The sequence below is a fragment of the Drosophila simulans genome, chromosome 3R (assembly GCF_016746395.2).
Source record: "Drosophila simulans strain w501 chromosome 3R, Prin_Dsim_3.1, whole genome shotgun sequence".
Taxonomy (NCBI): Eukaryota; Metazoa; Arthropoda; class Insecta; order Diptera; family Drosophilidae; genus Drosophila; species Drosophila simulans.
This window is the reverse complement of record NC_052523.2, coordinates 8,557,005-8,580,626: the sequence shown is the minus strand read 5'-3', so window position 1 is coordinate 8,580,626 and position 23,622 is coordinate 8,557,005. Positions and strand designations below refer to the sequence as shown.

The window sequence follows — 23,622 nt, the reverse complement described above, 5'->3', positions numbered from 1 at the left end:
GTTTAAGTTTTAATATTTACTTGTTGTCAACACAAAATTAAATTTTATGTAGTTTTCAATATTTCTTAATTTTAAAAATTCAACATTTTTTTAAGCCCTTATTTTCACTTAATAATTTTAAGACAGCCTTCTTTTACTTAAGTTTTAACAACTATTAAAGGCTTCATTCAGCGCGCTTCGGCGGATGTTTTAAATTTTGAACTTCGGTCACACTTGAATAAAAAACAAATTTAAACCCCGCATTTGATTTGCAATTGGATTTTTAACTATTTGTCGGGCAGAATAAATCGGGTTGCAAGATGACCACGCCTGTGCCCCGCCGCACCAAGGACATGATGGCACTGGGACTGGACTCCGACTCGGAGGACGACTTTAACACGCCATACCGACCACGACAAGCGGCGGCGGGAGAACGAAAACAGCAGCCAGTGGCGTCTTTCCAAGTCCAAACGAGAGGCAAGGAGAACGAACCGCATCCCCTGCCCACAAATATGCTGTAAGAACTGGGACAGCAATGTCCAGTATCGCATAATATCACCTGTTCCCCATACATAAGTCCTCCCAAGTCTGCAAGGATCTCATTTTCCATGAATTCTTCCAGGAATTCCAGATCCCTTTTGGGTCGTCATTGTCTAAAGGTCTTTTCTTTTCTAGTTGGTCTGTCCATGGAGACTAACCTTTATCTTCTAGACTTATTATACACCTTAAAAGTCAAGCCCATCTAAGTGAATCTATATTAACCCACAAGTCGAGGGATTTGTGTTACAAGATCACCTAGAAATGGTTATTAATTCTATATTCAACGTTTTTATCGATTCTAGACCTCGTCGAGTGTCCGAGTTGACTATGATGGATTCGGACAGCGACGAGGAGGACATCAAGAGCAATCACAACCTTAACTGCGCCATCCTAAACGATTCCTTTGTGCTGAGCCCATCCCAAGAGTTAACAAACAGCAACAGCAACATTACCACTCGTAAAACATCAAGTGCCGTCCCCCTCAAACAATCCGATTCGAATCTCTCGTTCCTGGGAAGATTCAACGACATGGGCATCAACTGCAGCAGTCAAGGATCACCTGTTGCGAACTCGGAAAAACAAGTGGTCAAAAAGACAGCGCCCACGCTTCAAGCTGCACCAAGTGTCACCGAAAGGCGCCCACTCCAAGAGACAGAGACGCCACTGCGTAATGAATTAGCCTCCACCTCGAAGACGAAGCCGGATGCAGACTTCATCACCCCACAAGTGCGAACAATTGGTTCCACACTAGCTGGAAAAAGTCGGAGTGCGGTGTCCAATGACTTCCGTGCGCAGAAAGTACTCTTCCAAACACCCATGACCGTGAGTCGTGCTGCTCCAGTGGCCTCCGATAGCATAAGCTTCTCCCTGTGCGACACCATCACAGAAAGCCCGGACATTCCAGAGCCTCCGAAAAAGGCAGAACCACCAAAGAATCAGCACCCTTCCAAGAAGTCCCTAGATAATGTTTTCCGGGAGACGGACAAGGATAACGCGCCAGCCAAGGTGGATATTGTGGAACCAAAGGAGCAGGTGCTGATTCCCGCAGTTGCTGTACCTCCAGAGCCTTCCCACCCATCTCACAAGACATCTAATATTTTAAAAATCAAGAATCATGAGTATACGATTGACAAGAAACTGGGCTGTGGCGGCTCCAGCTCTGTTTATTTGGCACGCCGATCGGATTCCGGAAATGAGTTCGCCCTGAAGGTGGTGGATCTGCAGGCCGATCCACAAGTGGTGCAGGGATATCTAAACGAAACCAAACTTCTGGCAAAGCTACAAGGGAACGTTTGCGTTGTGGCACTTTACGATTAGTAAATATTTCTAAATACTGACTTCTTGGTAACGTCACTGTTTAAGAACTCTTTTTTCTCCTTAGTCAACTTGTGCGCGAGGAGTCCAAGCTGTACATGGTGATGGAGAAAGGCGACTGCGACTTGAACAAGATCCTGCAGAGCTACACCACCAACCTTCCTCTCTATAGCCTGATGAACATCCTGTACCAAATGCTGCAAGCGGTCAACTACATTCACCAACACGGTGTCATCCATTCGGATCTCAAGCCGGCAAATTTCCTGATGGTCAGCGGCAGACTGAAGTTGATCGATTTTGGCATAGCCAGCAATATCGCTGTGGACTCGACGAGCATCATCAAATTCTCGCAGGCGGGCACCTTTAACTACATTAGTCCGGAGGCATTGACGGACACCTCCACGGGGAATAGTCCGATGCGCAAAGCCGATCAGCCCAAGATCAAGATCTCGACCAAATCGGACGTGTGGTCGCTGGGCTGCATCCTTTACCTGCTACTCTACCAAAAGACGCCGTTTGGCCACATCCGAAACGTCTATGCTAAGATGAGTGCAATCACCGCACCGTGCACCAGCATCGAGTATCCCGCCATTCCACCCTACTATCCCATCATGCTGGTTCATGTGAGTGTTGGGCAGGACGAGGCTTTTACACTTAGAAATATTTCGAATCCAACTATCTCTGCTCTATTTGCAGATGGCCAAGAACTGCCTCCAGCTGAATCCCAAAAAGCGGCCGTCGTGCACCGAACTACTACAGTACCCATTCCATATGATCATTCCGCTGCAGAACCTGCAGATACCCAGCAGAACCGCCAACAGCAATTAAGCACGAAAGCTCAGCTATTTATTAGTGAAATGTCAAAGGTCAAATGTCTTTCTCATATGTGTGTGTATATATTTAATTCTCATTTATCGTAAATTAAACATCATAAATCCTTATAATGCTGTTATAGCTCGTTCTTTTGTTTGTTGTGGTTGCTGATGGGCTTGAATTTGTTGGTTTGCCTAATTTTTCAGTATGTCGCATGCAACAGGTTCCGACAATAGATTGCTAGTTAGCATTCGTGTTTAATTTGCGTTTACTTATAAGATAGGTTCTCATTCAGTTTTATATAAAAATAGTTGTTTTCTTGTTTATTTACGCTTAATTAAATGTTGCTGCTGCCATTTGCTCTTCCTGGGATTAAATACTTTGCGCTGCCTAGCGGCGGAAAATTAAAAGTTCACAGAAAAACAGAAAACATTAATGGAAAACATACAAAATTCACAATGGCCCAAGTACAAGAGCATACGTACGTTCATACTATTAGTTTGTTTATTTTATGTGTATTTGCATTTTAAGTAGCTGGGTTTTAAATTCATTTGCTTAACATAAGATACATATACAATTGTTTAAAGCGCGTTTTAAATGCAAGTATAACACAAAAATAATCGCATGCAAAGTATGGGTTAAATAATAATTAGAAAGTAGCAGCAGCAATGGATTTTCGCGGTTTTTCCGGGTTGGTTTGCTTTTTCTTGGGAGGGCTTGGGTGGAAATTGCCTGTTTCTGTAATCAGAGTCGGACTTTTCCTTTGCTAGCATTTCTTCTCTTCTCGTTTAACATTGCACAAGTTTCGATTGTTATCATTATCTTGCTTTAGTTATGTGTATATAATTTCTTAAAGCGTTCCATAGTTCTTCATTCTCATAATTGTTGGTTCTCGCTACTATAAAATGTTAAATGTTGCTGTTGTGGGGCATGCTTTAAGTTTACTTTTTCCTCGCCTTTTTTTTTTTTTTGTTACATTAACTTTAAACTTAATAGATTTTTAGAGTTGTTTCTTTTTTACTTTTGCTGTTCTTATGGAAGTTGGACAAACTCTGCGGTTGCTTGTCAGTTTATCGTCGTTGTTGGCCTCCTTCCCTTTCCGCATCTGTTTCGACATTAAATGTCCTGCAGAAGAAAAAACATATTTTAAACCTAGTTATCATAGACTAGCAACAAAATTTCTTACCTATTCTCCGTTTGAGGCATGCTGCTGCAGGGTAAGGATCAGCTGCTCCTTCTGCTCGACGATGCCACGCCAGTGCTCGTCCTGCTCACGAGCACGGTCTTCCAAGTCCATCAATGTGTTGGTCTGTTCGTAAGATGTAATTGTCACTTGATCGATTATAAATTACTATAAGGCAAAAGTACTTACCGTCTTGGTGACCAGCTGGGTGAGCTTGTCGTTGCACTCCCGCAGCTGCAGGTTCTGTTTGTGCAGCTCCTGCTGCTCGACGGCGGAGGAGGATTGGCTATTCGAACTACTATTATTGCTACTAATATTGTTGTGGGTGCTATTGTGGTTGCTACTGCTACTGTTGTTTGATTGTGTGGACTTATGACTACTGCTGCTCTGCTTCTCGGACTTCTCCGCATCAAGCTTCTGCCGCAGCTTATCCTGCTGCTGCTTGACATGGGTGGCCAGGACCTGTTCCAGCCACTGGTCAAAGGATGCTTGCAGGGCATTTCCCGACTGCGCTTTCACAGCGTCGGGATAAAGGCGCTGGTAGAGATCCCGGATCCTCTGCTGCTCGCTCTTGGCTGAACTGGCACTACCACCTCCATTGGCGGCCACGGCCTTCTGTTGCTGCAGCTGCAGCTCTTTGTGTTGTTGCTGCAAAGATTAATGCATACAATTACAATTTAAAATGAATTAGGCTCTACGAATTTTCAAATGAAATCATATAGGCAAGCAGAAGAAGCTGACAAAGATCATGCACTTACGCCTACGGACTGCGCTGAATTTGTTTTCGTCTTAGCTGTTAATGCTTCGGCATTTTGCAACGCTTCAATCAACTTCCAATTTTTCATACGCACGTCCTGACGAAACACGAATACGTGGCAATTAGTAAAGGATTCAGAAAAAGCACACAAAGGATGCAGATGCAACAGGCAGAACGAACGACGGCATAACAACTTGAATGCAACGCTTCAGGATTACACTTAGTTTGGTTTAAATTGTTTTGAAATCCTTTTCAATTTAATCATCTGTATTCATTATTAATCTTCATGCATAAGTCTTGACATATATATACATCAATTTCAGGGATTACAAAGTAAAGTGCAATAAAGTTTAAAATAGGTGGTTGGTAATTAGGGAATGTAATGGGTATGCAACACAAAAAGAAGATTTATAATATATTTCTAGTTGCCGAATTCATCTCTACTCACATTGTTTTTCTCCCGCTGCTCCTGGAGCTCCTGTTGCAGATGTTGCTCCTTGGCCTGCAGCTGATCGGCCCGCTGCTGAGCCTCCTGGAGCTGCGACTGCAGAGCGTTGGCTTGCTTCTGCTGCTGGGCCTGGGCATCCGTCAGCGAGCCAACCTGCGAGCGAAGAGCACTCAGCTCCTGCTGCTTCTGAGCCAGCGCTTCGGTCTGAACCTGGGCCTGCTCCGACTGGGCGGCGGTGGCCTGAACCGCGCTGTTGGCGGCTTGGGTGAGCTGTTGGCTGAGCGCAACGTTGCGGGCCTCCAGGACGGACAAGTTCTGTCGCAGCTCCTGCAACTCGGCGGCGTGGACGCGCTGTAGCTCCGACTGAGTCTGTTGAACAGAGCTCAGCTCCTGCTTGAGGTCGGCGTTCTCCGCCTCCAGCTGCTTGCGCTGCTCCAGCTCAAAGATGCTGTTGTTCTGGCGCGCTTCCAGCTCTTCGCGTTGCAACTCCAGGGCTTGCAGCTGCTGAGCCTGCTGTTGAATCACCTCGTTCTTCTGCTGGGTCTCTGCATTAACGAATGCGGTCATTTCCGCCAGGCACTTTTCCTTGTGTGCGAGATCCTGTTGCAAACGTTGCAACTGAACCAGATCCTGCGAATTGGCTTGCTTCTCCCTCCGAAGGGTCTAAAACAAAGAATGAATTATTTGTAACCAATTAGAATATAGGCTCTGTTTGAAAATATTCCCATAAACTTCAGAAGCTGTTCTTACCGTAAGCTGCTGTCGCTCAAGCGTCAACTTGTCATTCAGACTGGAGAGCTCCTGGTTGAGGGCGGCTAGCTCCTGCTCCTTGCCTTGCAATTTATCGATATAGGCCTGGTTTCGGGCATGCATTTGGGCGCGTTCTGTGTTAACCTCTTGGCGCAGTTCGCGCAGCTTAGCCTGAATTCCGATGGAGGCCTCCTGCTCCTCGGCGAGCAGTTTTTCCTTCTCCTCCAGCTGGCGCTTGAGTTTCTGGCAGATGTCATCCGACCACTCAGAGTGCGAAGAGGGCATATCCTGTTGCTTGTTTAGCAGATAGTCGATGAGTATCTGAATCTCAGAGCGATTTAGCTCGGCACGGGAAAACACATTCATCAGAGCGTTAACGCCAATGGTCTGGTTCTGGTGATCGGCCAGTTTATCCAAAGCATGAGCCAAGTCCTTAGTCGAAAGGGTTTCCTTATGATTCTGTTTCTTGTTTTGCTGCTGCTGCTTGGTCTTGTTGTTGGCCTGGTTGTGCTGCGTTTTGGGTGAGCCATTCTGCTGCTGCTGCTGTTGCTTGAGGATCTGCTTGGTCACTACGGGTGCCTCAGTTTCGACAGCTGCGACCTTCTCCTTCTTGGACACATTGCCTCCGGCGATCTTTTTCTGACTTTGCTGCTTGTTGTTGTTGTCCTCTTTTCGTTCCTTTTGCTCCTGCTTCTTCAGCTCCACCACATCCTTAGGGACCTTGGTTTCAAAATTATTCAAAGTTGGTGTCTCCTCGGCGTTAGCTGGAGGCTTAACAGCAACAGTTTCGTTCTTGTTGACCAGGATTCCGGCTGTCTTGTTGTTGGCTCCGTTACGCTTATCCTTCTTTCCCTTTTTGCCAGCCCCAGAAGGTTGGTTCTCCTTCTCAGCCACGCTACTGGGTCGTCGCTGATCAGTGAGTACCTCTGCATCGGGTTCAAATTCAACATGCTGCTTGGACAGACCGGGTTCCTCGCCAGCCACGGAGCCCTGACCCTCCGACTGACCATCGGAGTAGTCTTCGGCTTCCTCTGGTTCCGGCTCGTTGTTCACATCCCGCTGCTGTTCCCGCTGACGTTGCTTCTTTTCGCGCTTAAGTTCCTTCTTCTTGGGCTTCTTGGTAGCGGCGCCACCGGACGCCTTGTAGAGATTGGCGCTCAGGGCTCGCTTCTCGGCCACCACCTCCTCGAAAGTCTTGCGCCGGAAGATCTTATTGATGAACAGGAACGAGAGCAGCGAGGCGCTGACCACACAACCGATGACGATCAGTATGTGGAAGTCCATATTTGCATAACTTTCCGGTTGAGCCGTGGATTTTTCTCAGGGATCTCCTTTGCGAATGCTGTTGAATAAATAGAGATTCTCTTTAGTATTTTTTCCAATTTAGCCATATTATAAGGTATCTATTTCTAGGTATTTGCATTGGCAGGTGTAAATACATATGAAAAAAACTAAACAATAATATTCGAGTTTATTAATAAGGGGAAACCCGGAATTACGGCCACGTTTCCCCTGTTTGGTTTCCAGGGAAAGCAACCAACAGAGCAAAAAATAATCTCAAGTGTGGAAATGTTAGAAATGCTCTTTAGGGTCACTTGTGTATAAACTTTTGCTATCAAACTCATTTCGTAGCATTATCAGCTTTTTTCAGCCTGAGAACCGCTACAATTTAGTACAAACTGATGACGTGGGGCTCAAAAATCGAAAAACGCCGAAGAAATGCCCACTAAAAAAGGCAGATCAACGCCACTACATTCAATGGCAATTACGCTGTATATAGCCGGATTGTTTGAGTTGAACGTGCTTATCGGTTTACCGGCCGGAAAATGGTTCACAGCCCAACACAAGTTCTCCTTTTGTATAAACACGTTGTTATTGCTGCAGTTGACTGGGCTCGCTGGACGTTATATTAATAAAACGCTGTGCGGTTGATAATTTCATTGTTGTTTTTGCTCTGCTGAGATAAAAACAAATGCACTGCTGAATCGCTCAATATTCCTGGTATTCCGGATTATACAGTGGAAATCCGCATGGCCCAACTCGCCAATAAATCCCCATGAATTTCAAATTTAGGCAAAAAGGTCATTTGAATTTCATTCAGGCAGGGCGATAAGAAATCCCAGCTGGAATTATCGATTCCTCAAAGAACCCAGCGATTAAGACGGAAAAATGTATTCCGGGCAGCAGAGGGGAGCCGCCAAAGTCACAAAGAATAAAATTAGCTTATGAAGCAGCTGCTGTGCAGCCTTGAACGAAAGTTGGTAGACATTCCCAGCAGCCAAAGGTGTTGACGCAGATTGAAAGGAACTCACAAGACAATCCGAAAAAAGAATAACAATTTAAAATAACTCAAAGTCTAGGTTCTGACGCACACGTATGCAAATTTGCCAATTCGCTCACTGGCAAAAAAATCAGCACTGTTTAATCTATTTTCGTTAAACTCCACGAGTCTCTTCCGATGGACGCGATGCGAATGCCAAAGGCTAGTGAAAAGATTCGCAGCAGAGCTGGGCTCGCAACTCGAGATCTCTCCTCAGCTCTCTACACTTGAAGCATTCCCAAGATCGACTAAATATTTATGTATGAATGTGTTGTTTTCTGTATGTTTTCTTTCAAGTCTGGCTTTTAATGTGTAGGGCAACGTAAGTGAAAGTTACGTTTTATAAGAGCAAGAGATATTAATGAAGAATCAGCAAACAAAATTGCAATAGGTCTTGAGTTTAAAATATATGATGACATTACTTGTACCATAAAAATTAATTACGTTTATATATTTACTTTGACAAGTTAACTTTGAAACCTTCAAATAATTTATATTTCTTAGTTTGTACATTTTTTTAAAGGTAAAGCAGGAACAGCAAGTATTATTCTCAGTGTGCTTGCGCTCCGTGGCACTTTTCTCTCTTCGCTCCCACCACAAACAGTTAGAACAAAACTTGAAATTTCGCTGGCTCCGCGAGCTCAGTGGAAGAATTCACAAATTGCAAAAATTTCAATTCAAGGTTGTTGCTCTCTGCGGCTGCGATAACTGGCAGGTCGGGTATTTATTTTCCTCTGTTGGTTTGTCAAGTTCTGGCTTCTTATTTCTGCTGCTTTGCTGGCTCGCGTCATGTTTCTGGCTAGAAGATTCTGGCTGTGTTTCGGTTTCTTCTTATCCACAATCAACAAACATTTCAAAGGGGCTTTCAAAAATACTGGGATACGTGATACTGGGTAAATGAATAATCCTTATACAGCAAATCTTTCCAGGTTTACTCTATCTATAAGATGGTAAAGTTTTTACTTCTTAATTTCATTTCAAGACTTCTCTTATTAACAAATGTAACCATTTTTAGTGATTCCAACTGTTGTACTGCGATCATTGTGAAACTTTAGATGGTTTAAAACATCTTCACTGCAATTTATGAAAGTTTTTACAGGTCCAATTGTCTTTTATCTAGTACTATAAAGCCGACATTCATTTCTACGGATGGGTGGACTGACCACAAAGTTAAATTAATATTTAATGGCACAATGGGAACGGGTTTCCGTCAAACAAATCGATGGCGTTTAACGGAAAGTAAGTAAAGTCCGGGCTGCGGATTCCGATTCCGTGCGTATTGTGGCGGGGGAGGAAGAAGCAGCAGAAGTGGCGGCGGCAGAAGAGAGCCAAAGCCAAAAGAGAATAAAAAGCACAATAAAAACGCCGGTAAAGGTCATCAACCGGAAGAAAAGCGCCCATGTGTGCGTGAGTGTGACTCGCCAGCGGTTTTGTGTGAGTTTTTGTATAAACGAGTGTGTGAAAGTCGAAATCTTGCTGCCAATTATCATTATGACCATCTATAAATAATTATGTATTATGGTCGAACAGCATGCAAAACACGCTGGCTGCTCGGCCTCGTTACAGCCAACTGACAAACTGGCAAACTGGCAAACGGACAAACTGGCAAACTGACATCGAACTGCACAGTTGGCCTAATTTTCCCGTTTTTCCTTCTATCTTTCTGTGCCGTTGCTTCCCTGCCTCCCTCCCCCTTTCCTTTTGCGGCGCCCCAGTGTTCAATTAGCTGCCTGCTCACACACACACTCGCACTTGCTGGCACATGGAATTTCTCCCCTGTCGGTGAGCACCGGCCAGAAATGCCAAGTTGACCATTTTCTGGCCTTTGGAGGCGGCGTGTTTGAAGTGGGTCACTTGACCTTCGCCCTATGCGATTACATCTCTTCAAATGGAAATAAAAAGTTATTGATCCTCGCAACTATGTGAAATTATTAAAACCTTGTGCTAATTATAAATGTATAAATGTTTCTACAAAAAATTGCTATTTTTCATAATCAACTTACATATCCTAATAACTTTTTAAAACTGAAAACTTCCAATCTATTTAAAATTTAACCAGGTTCTCCATTTTATATTTTCTTTGTTCCTTCTTAAAATAATAATTTGAAATTATACTTTTACTAGCTCGCTTTCGCAGCAGCATCACTGATAACGGTGCAAGTGCTTTTCTCGCTCTCTCTGTCACCGCTGACAGCGAGAGCGTACTCGCACTCATTCATTATTTTTCATCTATTTATTCATAAATGCATTTTTTGCCCCTGCTATTTTCAGCGGCTCAAGAGTTTTAATTTTAGAAAGCACTGCTCCCTACTCTTCGTCTTTTTCTCCCGTAACATTTATGCAACATGCAATGCTGCTTTATTTTTCTCTGTGGGAAAGAGAGCGTGGCATGTTTTATTTTTGCGGTGTGTGGTGTCTTCTTGTTATTCCTGCGTGGGAGCGTCAGGTTCCAAGTTCGTTTCCCTAATTTTTTCTTTTGGTCCACAGATGGAAGGTTGGTCTAAAAGGTGGAGTGACTCATAAAGGCTATAAATAGGCAAATTGATATTGTCTAAAGCTGGCGGTTAATGGTTATTGATTGCTGACGTAGACGTCGATAGCATTTGTTGATTGTCAATTGGTTTTCCCCGATGACGAACGATTTTTGAGTCCATGATTTATTGGACTGCAGCCGCTCTGCTCTGCCCGCTCTCTCTTTTGAGCTCTCCTCCGCTCTCGCTCCTTTGATAAGCCCGCATATGCTTATGTGTGTGTGTGTGTGTGTGTGGTGAGGTCAGCGCATCAATTATGCTCATTTCTTGTCTTTTTCTTTGATAAAATCAGCGAACAACATATGTGGCAGGGCGGGGGCAAGGGCCCGGCCAGACGGCGGCGCCCGAGATTTTTGGCAATTCAAAGCAGTCAGCTGTCCCCTTTGCTCATAATTAAGCAATGGGGAGCAGTGAAAGTGTGTCGGCTGCTAATTGGCAGCTTGAATAATTGCACACCGATAAATAAAGTAGTGGCTTCCTTTTTCCTCTCAAGACAAAAGGGCGTCGCACTGCACTTACACACATACACATACACCGCTCTACCCTTCTTATCAACAGCCTCTATACTTCTAACGCTGATTTTCTGCCGATTTTAAGCCACTTGCAACGTCAACAATTTTCACAACATTTCACATTTACAATGCAGTCTTTCTTTTCCTTCTTCTTTTCTTTTTGTTGGAAACGCATCCGCCATTTGCAAGCCACTTGTGTATGTGTGTGCCGGAGCGCTGCGCCTGTTTGAGTGTGTGTGTGTGGGAGGTTGTCGCGTCGACAGTTTTTTCATCACTTTTCTTGGACTTAGATACGCTTTATCAAACTAGGTCTTACTTGCAACTTTTCAACTCTTTCTTAACTTTCTTATGCCTTTCGGCTGCGGACTTACACTTTTTCGTTAGTGGGAAAATTGAAACATTTGCAAACAGAGTGACCGTGGCGACATACCCCAAAAATCCCGCCAGTCACAAAATAATCCTAAATTTGGACATGTAGCGACGACTCGAACCACCTGCAAGATGCGCGATGTTTTTGTAGCCGAGACACACTATATTGGCAGAGCGATGTTTTATCGTAGACACAAACCAAATTGAAATTCTTCACCGGAGATTTTATCGCGACTGTGCCATGGTCGCACTGATTAGCTCACCCAAACGTTCATTGAATTTGTTTTGATTATCTCAAAATAAATACCTATTTTCTCAATTTTCCTGACAAGAATGACATCGATTGCCAAGTCCGTAGTGCTATTGGCATCCTTGGCCACATTCGCGTACTCCCTGTACGTGGTTGGCAGCCTTATGATGTTCCTCTCGACGCCTCGTTTGATTTCCAAGGCGCACACCTGGATTTTCAATTTACTGGACAACAAGTCGCGCCTGCAGACCGCCTATGGACCCGTGGTGTTCGATACCCTCTACCTGATCGGATTCATCTTCCAGCACAGCTTCCTCAAGTCAGCCGTAGTCAAGAAGCTGCTGGCCAAGTTGGGCTTGTCGGGTGCGGAGCGCACTATTTATAGCCTGACGTCATCGCTTTGTTTACATGTTTGTATACCGACAAATTGTACAGAAATAGCTGCCAACTGCAACTTTGGACATTTCAGTATTTGATCGCCAACTGGCTGCCCGCACAGTCGATTGTTCTGTGGCAAATCGATGTGGAGCAGAGTGCTCCGCTTTGGTGGACCTTCGTGATCACCCATGGCATCTGCTGGGTGGTCATCTTTGGTGGCAGTTTGGTGATGGATCTGCCAGAGCTGCTGGGCGTCAAGCAAGCCTACTACGATCTGAAGGCCTACGGACCGCCCATCAGCTACAAATCCGGGGAATTGCGCAATCTGTACGCCCATGTGAGACATCCCTCGTTTGTGGGCCTGTCGGTCATCCTGTTCGCCACGAATGTGATGAGCGTGGATCGGCTAGTCATGGCCTTGCTCCTGACCACCTACATGTACCTGGCCTGGTCCACAGATAAGAAGGATGTGGCCTATCAGAAGATTCAACTGCAGCGCAAGAAACTCGAACTGAAGGCCCAGTAAACTTAATCTCCAAAGTGTTCTTACTAAGATCTAGTTGTAAGTTGACATGAGTTTGTATTGAATAATACTTTTCTAACAATTTCCGTTTCCGAATCAGAACGAAACTACTATTCTACTACTATTGCTAGCTTTATTTTAAAATTTAAGTCATTCTTACGATAGAAGGATCAAAGGGCTGTCCTTTAAACGGCGAACCTTCGGCATCCCAGGCAGCTTTCAAGCGATCCAGGGTTATAGCTTGGTCGGGGCTTGATGTCTGAATTTCGTTTTGTTGCTTGTCTGCTGCCAACTGCTGGACTCTAAGCTTTTCAATGGTGGCCTGGGTTTCCTCCGGCAAATCATCGATATAGCGTTCGCATTCAATCTTCTTGGCATCGATTTCTGGATCACCTTCGAAGAGCCGCTCCCACCAGAGCTCCTTTGCTTTATCTACAGTTGGGGAATATATATATTAAAATGGTTTATGAAGATGTTTTAGGTGAATGCTTACCGCAACTTATGATCAATCGGTTCTGGTCAATTGTCCACACCGCCTCGTTGTGTTTAATCCGCTGGCTCAGGTTTCCATTGAGGATGACCGTCTCTGGGCTATGCTTGCTGCTCACTTTGATGTGCTGGGCCTGAATAGAAATGTGCAGCTTCTTCGCCGTTTGATGATCCTTGGGAAGCAGAGCCTGCACCTCCACTTCCTTCAGGGTTTGTGACCAGCAGTGCGATTCGAACACATCTCCGTTTTTGTAGTCGCTGGGGGAGAACTTTGACTGCTCCTTCCCTTTTTGTGGCGGCTGGTTTTCTATGGGTTCCATTTCCTCGTCCTGAGGAACATCTTCGCTTTCCAGAACCACTTCTTCGACGGCAGGCGGAGCCGTTTCTCCATCATCTGCACCTCCTTCCGCGGTCAGGGATTGGAGCAAGCAATCCGGATCGTAGCGCTGCATGGCGCCATATAGAATCTGATCCCTCACGCCTTTGGGAAAGCCTATTTTATCCGATTCATCGCGTTTAGTGTGATAAAAATCGGTGCTAAAAAAGGGAAATGGGTCTACAGTTTTGTTAAGGATCTTGAGATAAAATCTTTTACTTGCGTCGCAGAAAACCGAAAATGGAGTCCAGGAAACCGGTAATTGTTTTCCGATCCTGCAGAATTTCCATTAGCATAGCATCGTTTCGCTGAAATTCCATTTTTTTAGGAATAGTAACCGAAAACTAAAATATTTAAGCTGCTTTTAACTTAACATCTGTTGTGCACGTCTATCGATAACAATACATTTAAAACGGTGATAGCTTATTGATATATTTTAAAGATGTTAAGGTGTGGTCAACATATATAATAATAATAGGAATCTAGTTCTATTAGAAAATAAGGTCAATAAGCCATTTGTTGATCGAATTAACAAAACCTAGTTTTGTTACCCAATCAAGTTGGCAGCCCTGCGTCAAACTTGGTATATCGATAGTTGTCGCCTTACTTCCCAAATCCATTTCCAAATTGTTATTATTGAAATAATTTAAAAAATGATCGGTAGACTTTCTTTTTGGAACAAGGACAACGGTTCCAACGAGGTGGACTGCTTGGCCTGCCGTCTGGTCAGTGGCTTTGGACTCCTGGGAATCGGTGCCTTCCTATTGGCACAGTCGAAAAAGAGGCGATCGAAACCTCTGGAGAATTTCACTATGAAAGGCTTAGCTGCAGGTGAGCCACTTGGGATCTTAAATCCGGTTTTATGTTTACTCCTTTCTCCTTCGCCGCCCCCAGCCGTTGGAGTTCTGGGCGTGGCCCGCCTGGCAGACGCGAAATTCCTGAAGGCAACCGCCGTGGAGCCAAAGGAACAGGAAAATACTGGCACTGATCATCAGTTCTTTTCTAGACGTTAATTCAATTACTTTTTAATTCTAATCGTAGTCTCGCTAACTATATAAAGATTCATGTTTTCTTTTGTACGACCACGTGGCAATAAAATAATATAGCTGTAACCTTGTTTTAGGAATTTTTTCTATTCAAAATCATTGAAAACAAAACCTTGTTTGTTTTATGAAATTTATGATTTATTTTAAATAAATAAATTACATAGGCGTACATAATATTGCATCTTTTGAAAACAGGATCATAAATAAACATGTTTGTAGAAAATATCTAGAGCATTCTTATTTTATAGCTTTTAAAAAAGGTGTTTGCTTGTTCATAGCTTGGCTGTTGCACATCTATTGATTTCTGCTAAATGTTGTTGCTTGGCTTTAAAGGATATTTTATAGATACAATTTCAAAACTTTTCTGTTTCATTCGAAGCAACAAATTTACATGTAGACCTCTGTAATTGTGTCCTTCACTGTTAATCGCCTAGAATCCCACTTTCCCCAGCTTGGTATCAGTCTTTGGATTGGCCGTGATGTTCTGCACCGCCACAATGGTCTCATTGATGTGTGTCTGCAGCTCGCGTAGGCTCTGGATCTGGAGAAGACGTAGGATGCGCATGGGCAGGTCCAGGGCAGGGTCGTTGGACGAAACGACGTCGTTTCCCTTGTCGAAAGGGAAGGGTTTGCCCAATACCGGCTTGCGATCCTTGGCGGCGGGCGAGAGGCGTTCGTGCACCACGCGAGCGATAGCCTCCAGCTGCAACAGATGGTTCGGGTGGTGGGGCACATTCAGTTTGCTAGCCAGCAGGCGGACTGCATCCACGAACGCTTTTTCCTGAGCTGGTGGGAAGAAAGAATTAATACTTTTAGTATTTCACCTGATTATTATATAAATTTGAAGTTCCTTAAATGTTAAATTGGGTAAAATGAAACCTTACTATTAATATTTCCTTCGAAAATAGCCTGGACCTTCTGTTGGGTCTGCTTGCCATTGCTTTGGGGTGGCACCTGTTTGCTGTTAATCGAGGCAAACTGGTCAGGATCATCGAGGAAGTCCAGGCGCACGGCATAGCTGAGAATCCAGGACAGCTGCTCCTGTCGGGTCTCCAGGGGCGGCATGTTTAGATCGGCACAGTACTTTAAGTAGCCCTCCTTCCAGACCTCAGGGTTGTCGACATTGCGCAGCTTACAGCGATCCTCTATGGAGTAAAGCCGGATCTTCTGGTCCTCCAACCATAGGACTGTGTTGGCGAATTCCTTGCGATCTGCGGAACGGAATGAAATAAAGAAAAGGATGACTTATAGCTCCATCAGGTGGAAAACTAGGACACTTACCGCTTATCACCACTTCGGTGAAACCGGGATGACCCAGTACCTCGAGTTTCATTTTGAGCGACAGCATGCTTCCAACGGATTTCAATACAAAAATCGATTCGCTCCGCAAAATTACAAAAAATGTCACAGCCGGTTGTGCTTGTACTTATCGCCCAGATTTAAGGGATGGAACATTAAAAGAGAGGAACTATCGACGTAGAAATTGACCTGCCAACTTGCTGTAATAAAGCTGTTCGAATTTTATAATCTTGAAAAAGTATCGATATATAATTTTTAAATCAAATATTTTGTCTCCTTACTTTCAAACACCTTATTTCCGATTATTATTTTTTTTTACACATTATAGTATTCAAATAATTGCAGAACTATTTATACAATTTTAAAGCTCTTCATTGACCGATTCAAATTGTAAATAAAAAAATTGTTCCACTGTTGAATGTCTTTTAGCCAACCAACAAATGGAAAAAGTGTTGTCTCCTAAAAAGGTCCAATTTATCCCGGAACTAAAAAATTCCGAATATTAATGTAAGTTATTTTAAAATTGATTTTTGAAACAAATTGACAGTATAATTACAATGCACAAATTTCCAATCTGGTAACAGCTACCTCAATGCTGAAAAAACAGGCTAACAACTTCTTGTTACTAAACTTTTCAAAACCTTCACGTTGTATTTAGGTGCCCAATTGCATATTATCTCGAATATACATTTATCATAATCTTCCGCTCAACAGTGAATGCCCTTCGCTGAACAGAAGCTATAGGATTCATGAATCTGACCAATTGATTTACACTGAAAAAATCAAAATGAGTTCTAAAAAGTATTTCCACACCAGAAATTATGTATCCCTTATCCCTTATTCGCGATAAGAAACGACAAGTACAAAGGCTGTATTGTATATCATATATGTATGTATATTAATTAAATAATTAAATTAAGTTTGAGGGACATACATTTACATCCTAGCAAATTATAGACTAATAACTACACGTTATATATCGAGATGCTGAGTTATAATATTTGTTTGCAAACAACTACACGAATACACGTATCAACAGCAGCACGTTCCTATTATCTCCCAATATCTTGCAGTTCATCTGGATCCAGAGGATCGCCACCGGAAACCGGAAGGATCTCTAGACTTGCTCAAGCCAGAATCTGGAGACAGTTCATGTTCGATCTCTCTTATGTAGCACGTTAATTATGTGTGAGAAAGTTTAGTATACAAATTGGTGCACCCACCCATGTATGGTTTTGCATTAATTGTTTATTGGTTTCCTAACGCCAAGCATTTTGGGTGTGGGTGTGGGTGTGGATGTGTGTTATTAGTCCTTTTTGCGTGCTTCTCTACAGCTTTAGTTCGATTTGCTTCGCTTTGTGTTTTATAGCATTTTATGGTTGCGTTTTGTTTTGCTTTGTTTTCTTGGTTTTATTTGTTTTATATTTTAAATTAAGATTAAGATAAAAACCTAATTATTTATCTTGTCATTTACGCCTTAAGTAAGTTCAATATAAAATAAAACGAAGCAGCAGCACTTCCAGCAAATAATACAGTTAACATAAGATTACAGCATTAGGGTTTCATTTTTTCGATTTTTCATGTTTCGTTTATATTAATTATGTATGTATATGTTATGTATTTTTATATATTATATCACCTAATTTGATTTCAATTTAAATTGTTTGCTTGCCTTCATCTGTGGGTTTTTCAATTTTGCCTGTTTGCTTGTTTCTCTCGCTTAATTTCATTTCGATTCGCCTCCGAGTTATGCGATTAAAACTAAGAAGTTGGAATTTTCGCAGCCCATCCATACATCATACAACATCATACACATAAACATAATACGAAATGCAGTGCTGCCACTTACATGTGCCTTGTAACATTGCGTAAAAACAAAAATACAGTGAAATTTACATAATAGTTAAGTATGTACAATGGTTTTTAGTCATCTCTTAGGATTAGTCCTTCTGCAACACCTAGTCCACATTGAATCCAATAAACTGCCTTATATACGTGTTGCTTTTAAATATTTCCGCGTGAACTTCGCTGTTCGTTCAGTTTGATCAGTTTATGAGTACCTATGCTGCACATTGTGGTATTATGTAGGTATTAGTAAGTGGTAGAATTTAAAAACTATCCTCTATGTATTTATATATCAATGTCTAGATGTACGTATGTATGCATTCATCCCTTTACATACACAATTCATTCTCATGTAATTTATGCATTTATTTATATATATATTTAATATACGATAAACCGTAGCGTGCGTATGCATATGTATGTGTTAGTTATTCCTCCTCGCTCGTCGCTTCATTTTTATTAAATTTAGTACAATAAGTATGCTGTGTGCTTGAATTTCGCTCTTAACTTTGTTATCCTCCGTTTCTTATCTTCACGTTCGACTCAATAATAATCCCCGATCCTATATCTCGATCGGTTAGTATCAGTGGTTCTGCTCCGAACAGTTTCCTTTTCGAATGATCATAACTACGCTGCTGCAATTTCTTAATGCTTAGGGTTTAGGTTTAGTTATCATATTTACTATTTTTAGATTTGAGTGAAAAAATATACAGTTGTTATTGTATTGACTGTTACAGTGATGGATAGGCGAGCCATTCCATCGCAGATACATTGCAGGCGCTGCACCTGCTGAGTTCCCGTTTACGTATCCTTGGAGTTCGGACACGAGTTCTCGCACACCATGACTCTCTACTTGGCGCCATACTTAAGTAAATTTACATGCCCACCCCACTTGGATGCAGGTATCATCTTCTGCTCTTGCACTTCAGAGTTGCTCCTGGGCCCGCTGTTCTTTCACCGAACTCCAGCTTAGTCGACTGCCCCTCGCGGGGTTCGTGGCCAGTAGTAGGACGCTGGCATCATTGTCGTATACTACGCAACGGCTGTCGTTGTTCCTGCATTGGTTGGTGGAGGTGCCGCTGGTTGAGCGACCGCTGCTCCGGCGGACACGCTCGACGATGTGGGCGGACCAACGGAAGCAGCTGCCGCCGCCGCAGCTGCTGCGGCCGCTGCACTGGCATTGCTCAAAGCCGCAGCAGCGGCCGCAGCTGCAGCCGCCTTGCTCACCTGCTGCTGATCGCTGGCAATCGCTGCTGCTGTCGCTGATGGTGCTCCTGTTGCGGCTGCTGATGGAGCGGCTACCGTGATAGCCGATTGGCTGCTGATTGCACTGCTACTGTGGCTGCTGTTGGTGGTGCTGTTATTCGTCTGGTTGCTGCTGGCCGTACCGCAGCTGTTGCTGTTGGTGCTGCTGTTGCTCACGTCGTTGAACGTCGCTGCCGGCGGCAACTGCTGGCTACTGTTGCTGTTCTCATCGTTGACCACTGCCGTAGTGGCTGCTGGTGCGGGCTTCGCTTCAGTGGAACTCGTTTCCGTCGATGCAGTCTCCGCTTTTACTGTCGCACTTCCTCCTGCACTGGCTGCTTGCTTCTCAGCAGGACCAGGTCGCAGCTGTTGTTGTTGCCGCTGCTGCAGCAGACGGAACTCCACGGAGTGAATAGGGCCGGTTCCTCGCGACACTTGGTAAAGAACACGCGAAATAATCAGAGCCACCTGTTGGTCCAGGATGTGCGACATGACCAGACCAAGCAGCCGCTGTTCTTGTTGCATGAACAGCGACCGGTTGTCCGGATGCTTGGCCAGATGGAGCAGGGTGCCGGCAGCTCTCCGCAGCATGTCCAGGCTGGTACCCATCGAGTCGGGATTCTCGCGCAGGTAGTTGATTCCGTGCTGGTTCGCCACGCCTAGCGCCGTCTGTTCGGCCTGCTCGATGAAGGCCACCAGGTATGAGATGCACGGAGACTGAAGCGCCACGGTCCGAGCCATGGCGCTGTCAGCAGCGGCAAGGTAGTGCAGCAGGTTCACAGAGAACTCTCGCAGCACCTGATCCTCGTTGCGGCACAGATGTCGGGTAAGCACGGCGCACAGCTTTTCCAGTCGCGAGAATGGTGGAGTGGCAATGACGAGGTCAACATTGGCGTCCGTCACGCACAGCTTGCAAAGAGCCTCGAGTGCCAGTCGTTGTGGCGAGAGAACACTGTTGGGTCCGCATGACGGGAACGGATCCTGTCCATGAGCACTCGGGCATACGGCCCAGTGCAGCAGGCCGTCGATCAAGGGGCGGGCAATCAGCTCATCGTAGCGCGACAGCTCCAAGTGTCCAGCAATGTTGGCCATGGCAACCAGCATATTCTCCCGAATGGTAATCAGATAGTCCCACCACCATTCACGTTCACCCTGCAGCGAACTGCACGAGTCACTGAAGTCCGTATCCTCCTCGCGATCGTAGTTACGCGTCTTCGGTGTGCGCCGCAAGTGCTCGTGGTTCAGGAGCAGCAGTCGACCAAGAACCGCCAGAAATCTGGTAGACTTGGCCAGCACCGTCTCGTTGCCGGGCACAAATGTCAGGTTGCGGAAGATGTTGGAGAGAGCGATGCAGCGCCGCGCTAACGAGTCTTGGCTCTCGCTGACCAGGTGCAGCGACGCCTCATCTCGTGTGTAGCACTCATCCTCAAAGCTGGAGTCACGCCTTCGCTGAAGCACCCGCGCTTCATCTTTGGCAGTCGTCCGGGGATCAAAAATGGCGGGAGTCGAGGAGCTGGGTGCCACACCATTGGTCAGACGTTGCTGCGGTGCTTCGATATCCATATCAACGGGGCGACAATCGCTGTCCGCCGTACCTGGCTCCTTTTTGACTTCGGCGTTTGGTTGGGCGAATTCCTCACTCGTCAGCTTGGACTTCTTGCCTTCGGCGTGGACTCCGCTGCTGCTGCTGCCTCCGCTTACCAATCGCCGTTTCTTGTTAAACGTCTGTTCCTCGGTACTATTCTCCTCCGACTTTATTTCTGACTTCCTGGATGAGGAAGCCAACTCCGTTCGCTTTTTTCCCTTCTTGTCAGAGCGGATGTAGCGTGCAAATGGAATGTTAACTATCTCCGACTTGAAGACGTCAATAATGCCGTCTAAGGGATCTGGCTCTGTGAACCCGTACGTCCAGGCATCGCTGCCTACGGGTTCTAGCTGCTCATACAGGCGGTTGGTGTCTATGTCCCACGCCTTCTGGCGCTCGTCCACAAATATGTCGTTCTCGGCGGGCTGTATGCGCACTGGCACACCCTTTCGCGTGACCATCGTGTAGTTGGGCGTAAAGGAGAGCAGCAGTGAGCGCTCCTCAGGATTAGGCTGTACTCGCACTTGACCCAAATCAATTCCCTCGTCGGCGTCTTCTGAGTCGCTGCCATTGCCGGCTCCATTCTTGCCACTGCGATCCATATTCTCATAATGCCGCCTGCGGTTGTAGCTGCTGATGCTGCGCACACATCGAGGTTGCCGTCCGCTGGTCCGCAGCTTTTCGCACATCACTGTGCCGCTGTCCGCGTCGTCATCCGCATCTTCCGCCAGCAGAGCGGACTGCTCCTCGTTTTCCCGTTCGTCGAACATCTCGGCGAGATTCTTCTGAAAGTGTTCAAGCAGCAGAGTCAACAGGCCGGGCAGGTTTGAAATGCCAAAGAACTGGACTGTTGAGTCATCGAATAATAGCACATTAAGCACATCTAGTGCCCACGTGCACTCGGTCAGCAGACCAGATCGCATGGCCATGAATATACGCCATGGATCCACCGGGCACACGTCCGCCTTCGTGAGCCGCTTTCTTCGGTAAAGTACAGGCGTGGTGGATTCCACGCTGTCATGTGGAAAGATCAGCTCCTTCTTTACCAGCTGCGCTCCACCTCCGGGCATTCCTGGAGGACCATATCCACCGGGGGCAGTCTGGTTTGGCGGCATTTGGTGCGGATGCTGGTGCTGCGGATGCTGATGGGGATGTGGGTGTTGGTGCGGGGGAGGCTGCTGCTGCAAAGGCTGTTGCTGCATTGCCTGTCCCGGCATCGGCGGTGGCTTTTGCGACATCATGCCGCCGGGTGGCCCCTGGCCCACTTGTTGACCCACACCCTGTGATGGTGGCGGTGGCATAGCGTAAGGTGGCTTAACCATTCCACCGGGTCCCACTTGTGGCAATCCTGGCGATGGAACGCCGCCGTGGGATGCCTGTTGCGGCGGTGGCTGCGGAACTCCACCTTGTTGTTGCGACTGTTGCTGCTGTGCCGGCATGCCGGGCATCCTATTCTGCTGGCCTGGCCCCGAGGGCGGGCGCAGTGGTGAGCCCGGAGGTGCTATTCCTGATTGCGCAGTTTGCCCGGGGTTCATCTGTGCCCACTGTGGCGGCGCCTGAGGCGGCTGCTGCCCAGGAGGTCCAGCCACCTGCTGATACGGCGGTTGCTGCTGTTGCTGTTGAGGCTGCTGTTGCTGCTGAGGTGGCGGCGGAGGACCTTGTTGAGGCGGATAGCGGTGCTGATCCCATTGAGCCACTCCTGCCGGCTGCTGGATGGGCGGTCCATGTGGTGCGCCTGGCGGAGGTGCAGCACCGCGTGGCGGAGCACCTCCCCAGTTTTGCGGAGCAGGCGATGATGGGTATTGTGGCCGGTACTGCTGGGTACCGCTTTGCCAAGCACCTGATTAAAAATAAAAGGTCAATTATTGCTCATTTGCTATACTCGCAATGCTGCGAAGGACTTACCATAAATTTGAGGCCTAGCATTGTAGCCTGGATAGGGCTGTGAGTCTTTGATAAAATCGGGATGCCTTCGCGGTTGTGGACTCTGCAAAAAAAAAAGACAAAGGCGTTAGAAATATTCAAAAGATGGATGAACGTTAGCAGCACGCTTATTGTGTTTGGTTATTTCTTAAGAATTCCGGACTTACTTGATCTGGTGGTGGTTGATAGTAGTCCTGCTGGGAGGGCCTGCCCGTGGGATAGGCGCTGCTGGGTGGTGCTCCTGGAGCTCCGCCGGCCGGCGGTCCACCCGCAACCGTCTGCGCTGGCGGCTGAGGACCTCCCGGTGGAGGCTGGCTGTAGGGTCGGCTGCCGTAGGGGCCGTACTGATTGGCACCAGTTGGAGGACTGTGGAAGAATTGAAAAAAACATAAAACAGAAATTAGTAATGCCTCTCAGTGATAAATCACAGCTCTCAAGTTTAGTCCAGTGAGATTATATCGGGCAGCTACAGTACAGAGGTTGTTGAGTGTACGTGGGGGTCTGGATGTGGATGTGATGTCGTTGAGTGTGTGTGTGTGTTGAAGGGGTATGAAGTGGGTTAATTGGGGTGCACTCACGCTTCCCCCTCCGGCCCGTAGGGAGGGTACATGTTTCGGTTCTGCGGCGGATATTGTCCTGGACCCTGTCCGAATGGCTGGCCGGGTGGCCCAGTGGCGTTGTACTGATCGCTCGAGCCGTACTGCCCGTAAGCTCCAGGCTGTGATGGGTAGGGTGAGCCTGCAAATATCATACATAAGCAAGGTATAATGATAAGAACAGTTTCACGAAAGCCGAGTATTGCTTGTGTAAGAGAAATATAAAAACGGTTACGAAAAGACGGCCAATTGACATGTGGAACATCCGTCTGAAACTAATAAGTTGTTAAAGGAAATTTCGCATACAAATTTGGAAACAGTAACATAATTTGAACTGAAATAATAGTAAATTAAACAATAGTAAACAATCAATAGTTAAAGTTGGCCACAGTTTGGACTTGTTGTTTTGCACTTAATGATTAAATCTTAAAACCAGGAATAAATACATAACAAGATACAAAAAGTGGCTGAAAATACTTTAAATGTTATAATGTAGTAGCTTAGTTTAGAAGTGTTAGGTGTACAGGCCATGCAATCATTATGAACTAGTT

At 45.6% G+C, this 23,622-nt stretch overlaps 7 protein-coding genes across 25 annotated transcripts in view; 3 read left to right on the top strand and 4 right to left on the bottom strand.

Annotated features, from left to right (window-relative positions):
• Positions 1 to 161: 161 nt before the first annotated feature.
• On the top strand, positions 162 to 2,774 carry LOC6727657 (dual specificity protein kinase TTK). Its single transcript, XM_016175501.3, has 4 exons — positions 162 to 496; positions 822 to 1,835; positions 1,901 to 2,456; positions 2,530 to 2,774. The coding sequence occupies exons 1-4, from the start codon at positions 300 to 302 to the stop codon at positions 2,659 to 2,661; spliced, it is 1,899 nt and encodes a 632-aa protein (XP_016034254.1). The 5' UTR covers positions 162 to 299; the 3' UTR covers positions 2,662 to 2,774.
• A 354-nt stretch (positions 2,775 to 3,128) lies between these two features.
• On the bottom strand, positions 3,129 to 11,652 carry LOC6727656 (ribosome-binding protein 1). 5 transcript variants are annotated; one of them, XM_016176522.3, is made up of 7 exons: positions 11,519 to 11,652; positions 5,785 to 7,126; positions 5,035 to 5,697; positions 4,588 to 4,683; positions 4,019 to 4,477; positions 3,833 to 3,955; positions 3,129 to 3,771 (listed from the first exon to the last, which is right to left on the bottom strand). In XM_016176522.3, the coding sequence occupies exons 2-6, from the start codon at positions 7,066 to 7,068 to the stop codon at positions 3,833 to 3,835; spliced, it is 2,625 nt and encodes an 874-aa protein (XP_016034253.1). In that variant the 5' UTR covers positions 7,069 to 7,126; positions 11,519 to 11,652; the 3' UTR covers positions 3,129 to 3,771. The 5 variants fall into 5 exon arrangements, with proteins under 5 accessions (XP_016034253.1, XP_016034248.1, XP_039151203.1 ...); XM_016176517.3 differs by having other exon boundaries at positions 11,464 to 11,571; XM_039295269.2 differs by lacking the exon at positions 11,519 to 11,652 and adding an exon at positions 8,157 to 8,174.
• A 3-nt stretch (positions 11,653 to 11,655) lies between these two features.
• On the top strand, positions 11,656 to 12,785 carry LOC6727655 (nurim homolog). The gene is made up of 2 exons (XM_016175502.2): positions 11,656 to 12,176; positions 12,236 to 12,785. The coding sequence occupies exons 1-2, from the start codon at positions 11,850 to 11,852 to the stop codon at positions 12,668 to 12,670; spliced, it is 762 nt and encodes a 253-aa protein (XP_016034246.1). The 5' UTR covers positions 11,656 to 11,849; the 3' UTR covers positions 12,671 to 12,785.
• On the bottom strand, positions 12,708 to 13,957 carry LOC6739740 (nudC domain-containing protein 3). The gene is made up of 3 exons (XM_002076597.4): positions 13,752 to 13,957; positions 13,161 to 13,693; positions 12,708 to 13,099 (listed from the first exon to the last, which is right to left on the bottom strand). The coding sequence occupies exons 1-3, from the start codon at positions 13,850 to 13,852 to the stop codon at positions 12,813 to 12,815; spliced, it is 921 nt and encodes a 306-aa protein (XP_002076633.2). The 5' UTR covers positions 13,853 to 13,957; the 3' UTR covers positions 12,708 to 12,812.
• A 129-nt stretch (positions 13,958 to 14,086) lies between these two features.
• On the top strand, positions 14,087 to 14,644 carry LOC6739743. The gene is made up of 2 exons (XM_002076598.4): positions 14,087 to 14,363; positions 14,427 to 14,644. The coding sequence occupies exons 1-2, from the start codon at positions 14,186 to 14,188 to the stop codon at positions 14,543 to 14,545; spliced, it is 297 nt and encodes a 98-aa protein (XP_002076634.1). The 5' UTR covers positions 14,087 to 14,185; the 3' UTR covers positions 14,546 to 14,644.
• Positions 14,645 to 14,912: 268 nt separating this feature from the next.
• Positions 14,913 to 16,065, bottom strand: LOC6739742 (RNA transcription, translation and transport factor protein). Its single transcript, XM_002076599.4, has 3 exons — positions 15,860 to 16,065; positions 15,463 to 15,789; positions 14,913 to 15,364 (listed from the first exon to the last, which is right to left on the bottom strand). The coding sequence occupies exons 1-3, from the start codon at positions 15,924 to 15,926 to the stop codon at positions 15,009 to 15,011; spliced, it is 750 nt and encodes a 249-aa protein (XP_002076635.1). The 5' UTR covers positions 15,927 to 16,065; the 3' UTR covers positions 14,913 to 15,008.
• A 686-nt stretch (positions 16,066 to 16,751) lies between these two features.
• Positions 16,752 to 23,622, bottom strand: part of LOC6727654 (trithorax group protein osa) — a 30,585-nt gene continuing 23,714 nt past the window's right edge. For all 15 annotated transcript variants that reach the window (XM_039295255.1, XM_044923325.1, XM_039295262.2 and 12 more), the window contains 4 exons: positions 23,054 to 23,213; positions 22,643 to 22,841; positions 22,458 to 22,539; positions 16,752 to 22,392 (listed from right to left, as the gene is read on the bottom strand). In XM_039295255.1, coding sequence (XP_039151189.1) covers positions 18,755 to 22,392; positions 22,458 to 22,539; positions 22,643 to 22,841; positions 23,054 to 23,213 — 4,079 coding nt within the window. In that variant the 3' untranslated portion in view covers positions 16,752 to 18,754. The remainder of the gene's footprint in view (positions 22,393 to 22,457; positions 22,540 to 22,642; positions 22,842 to 23,053; positions 23,214 to 23,622) is intronic.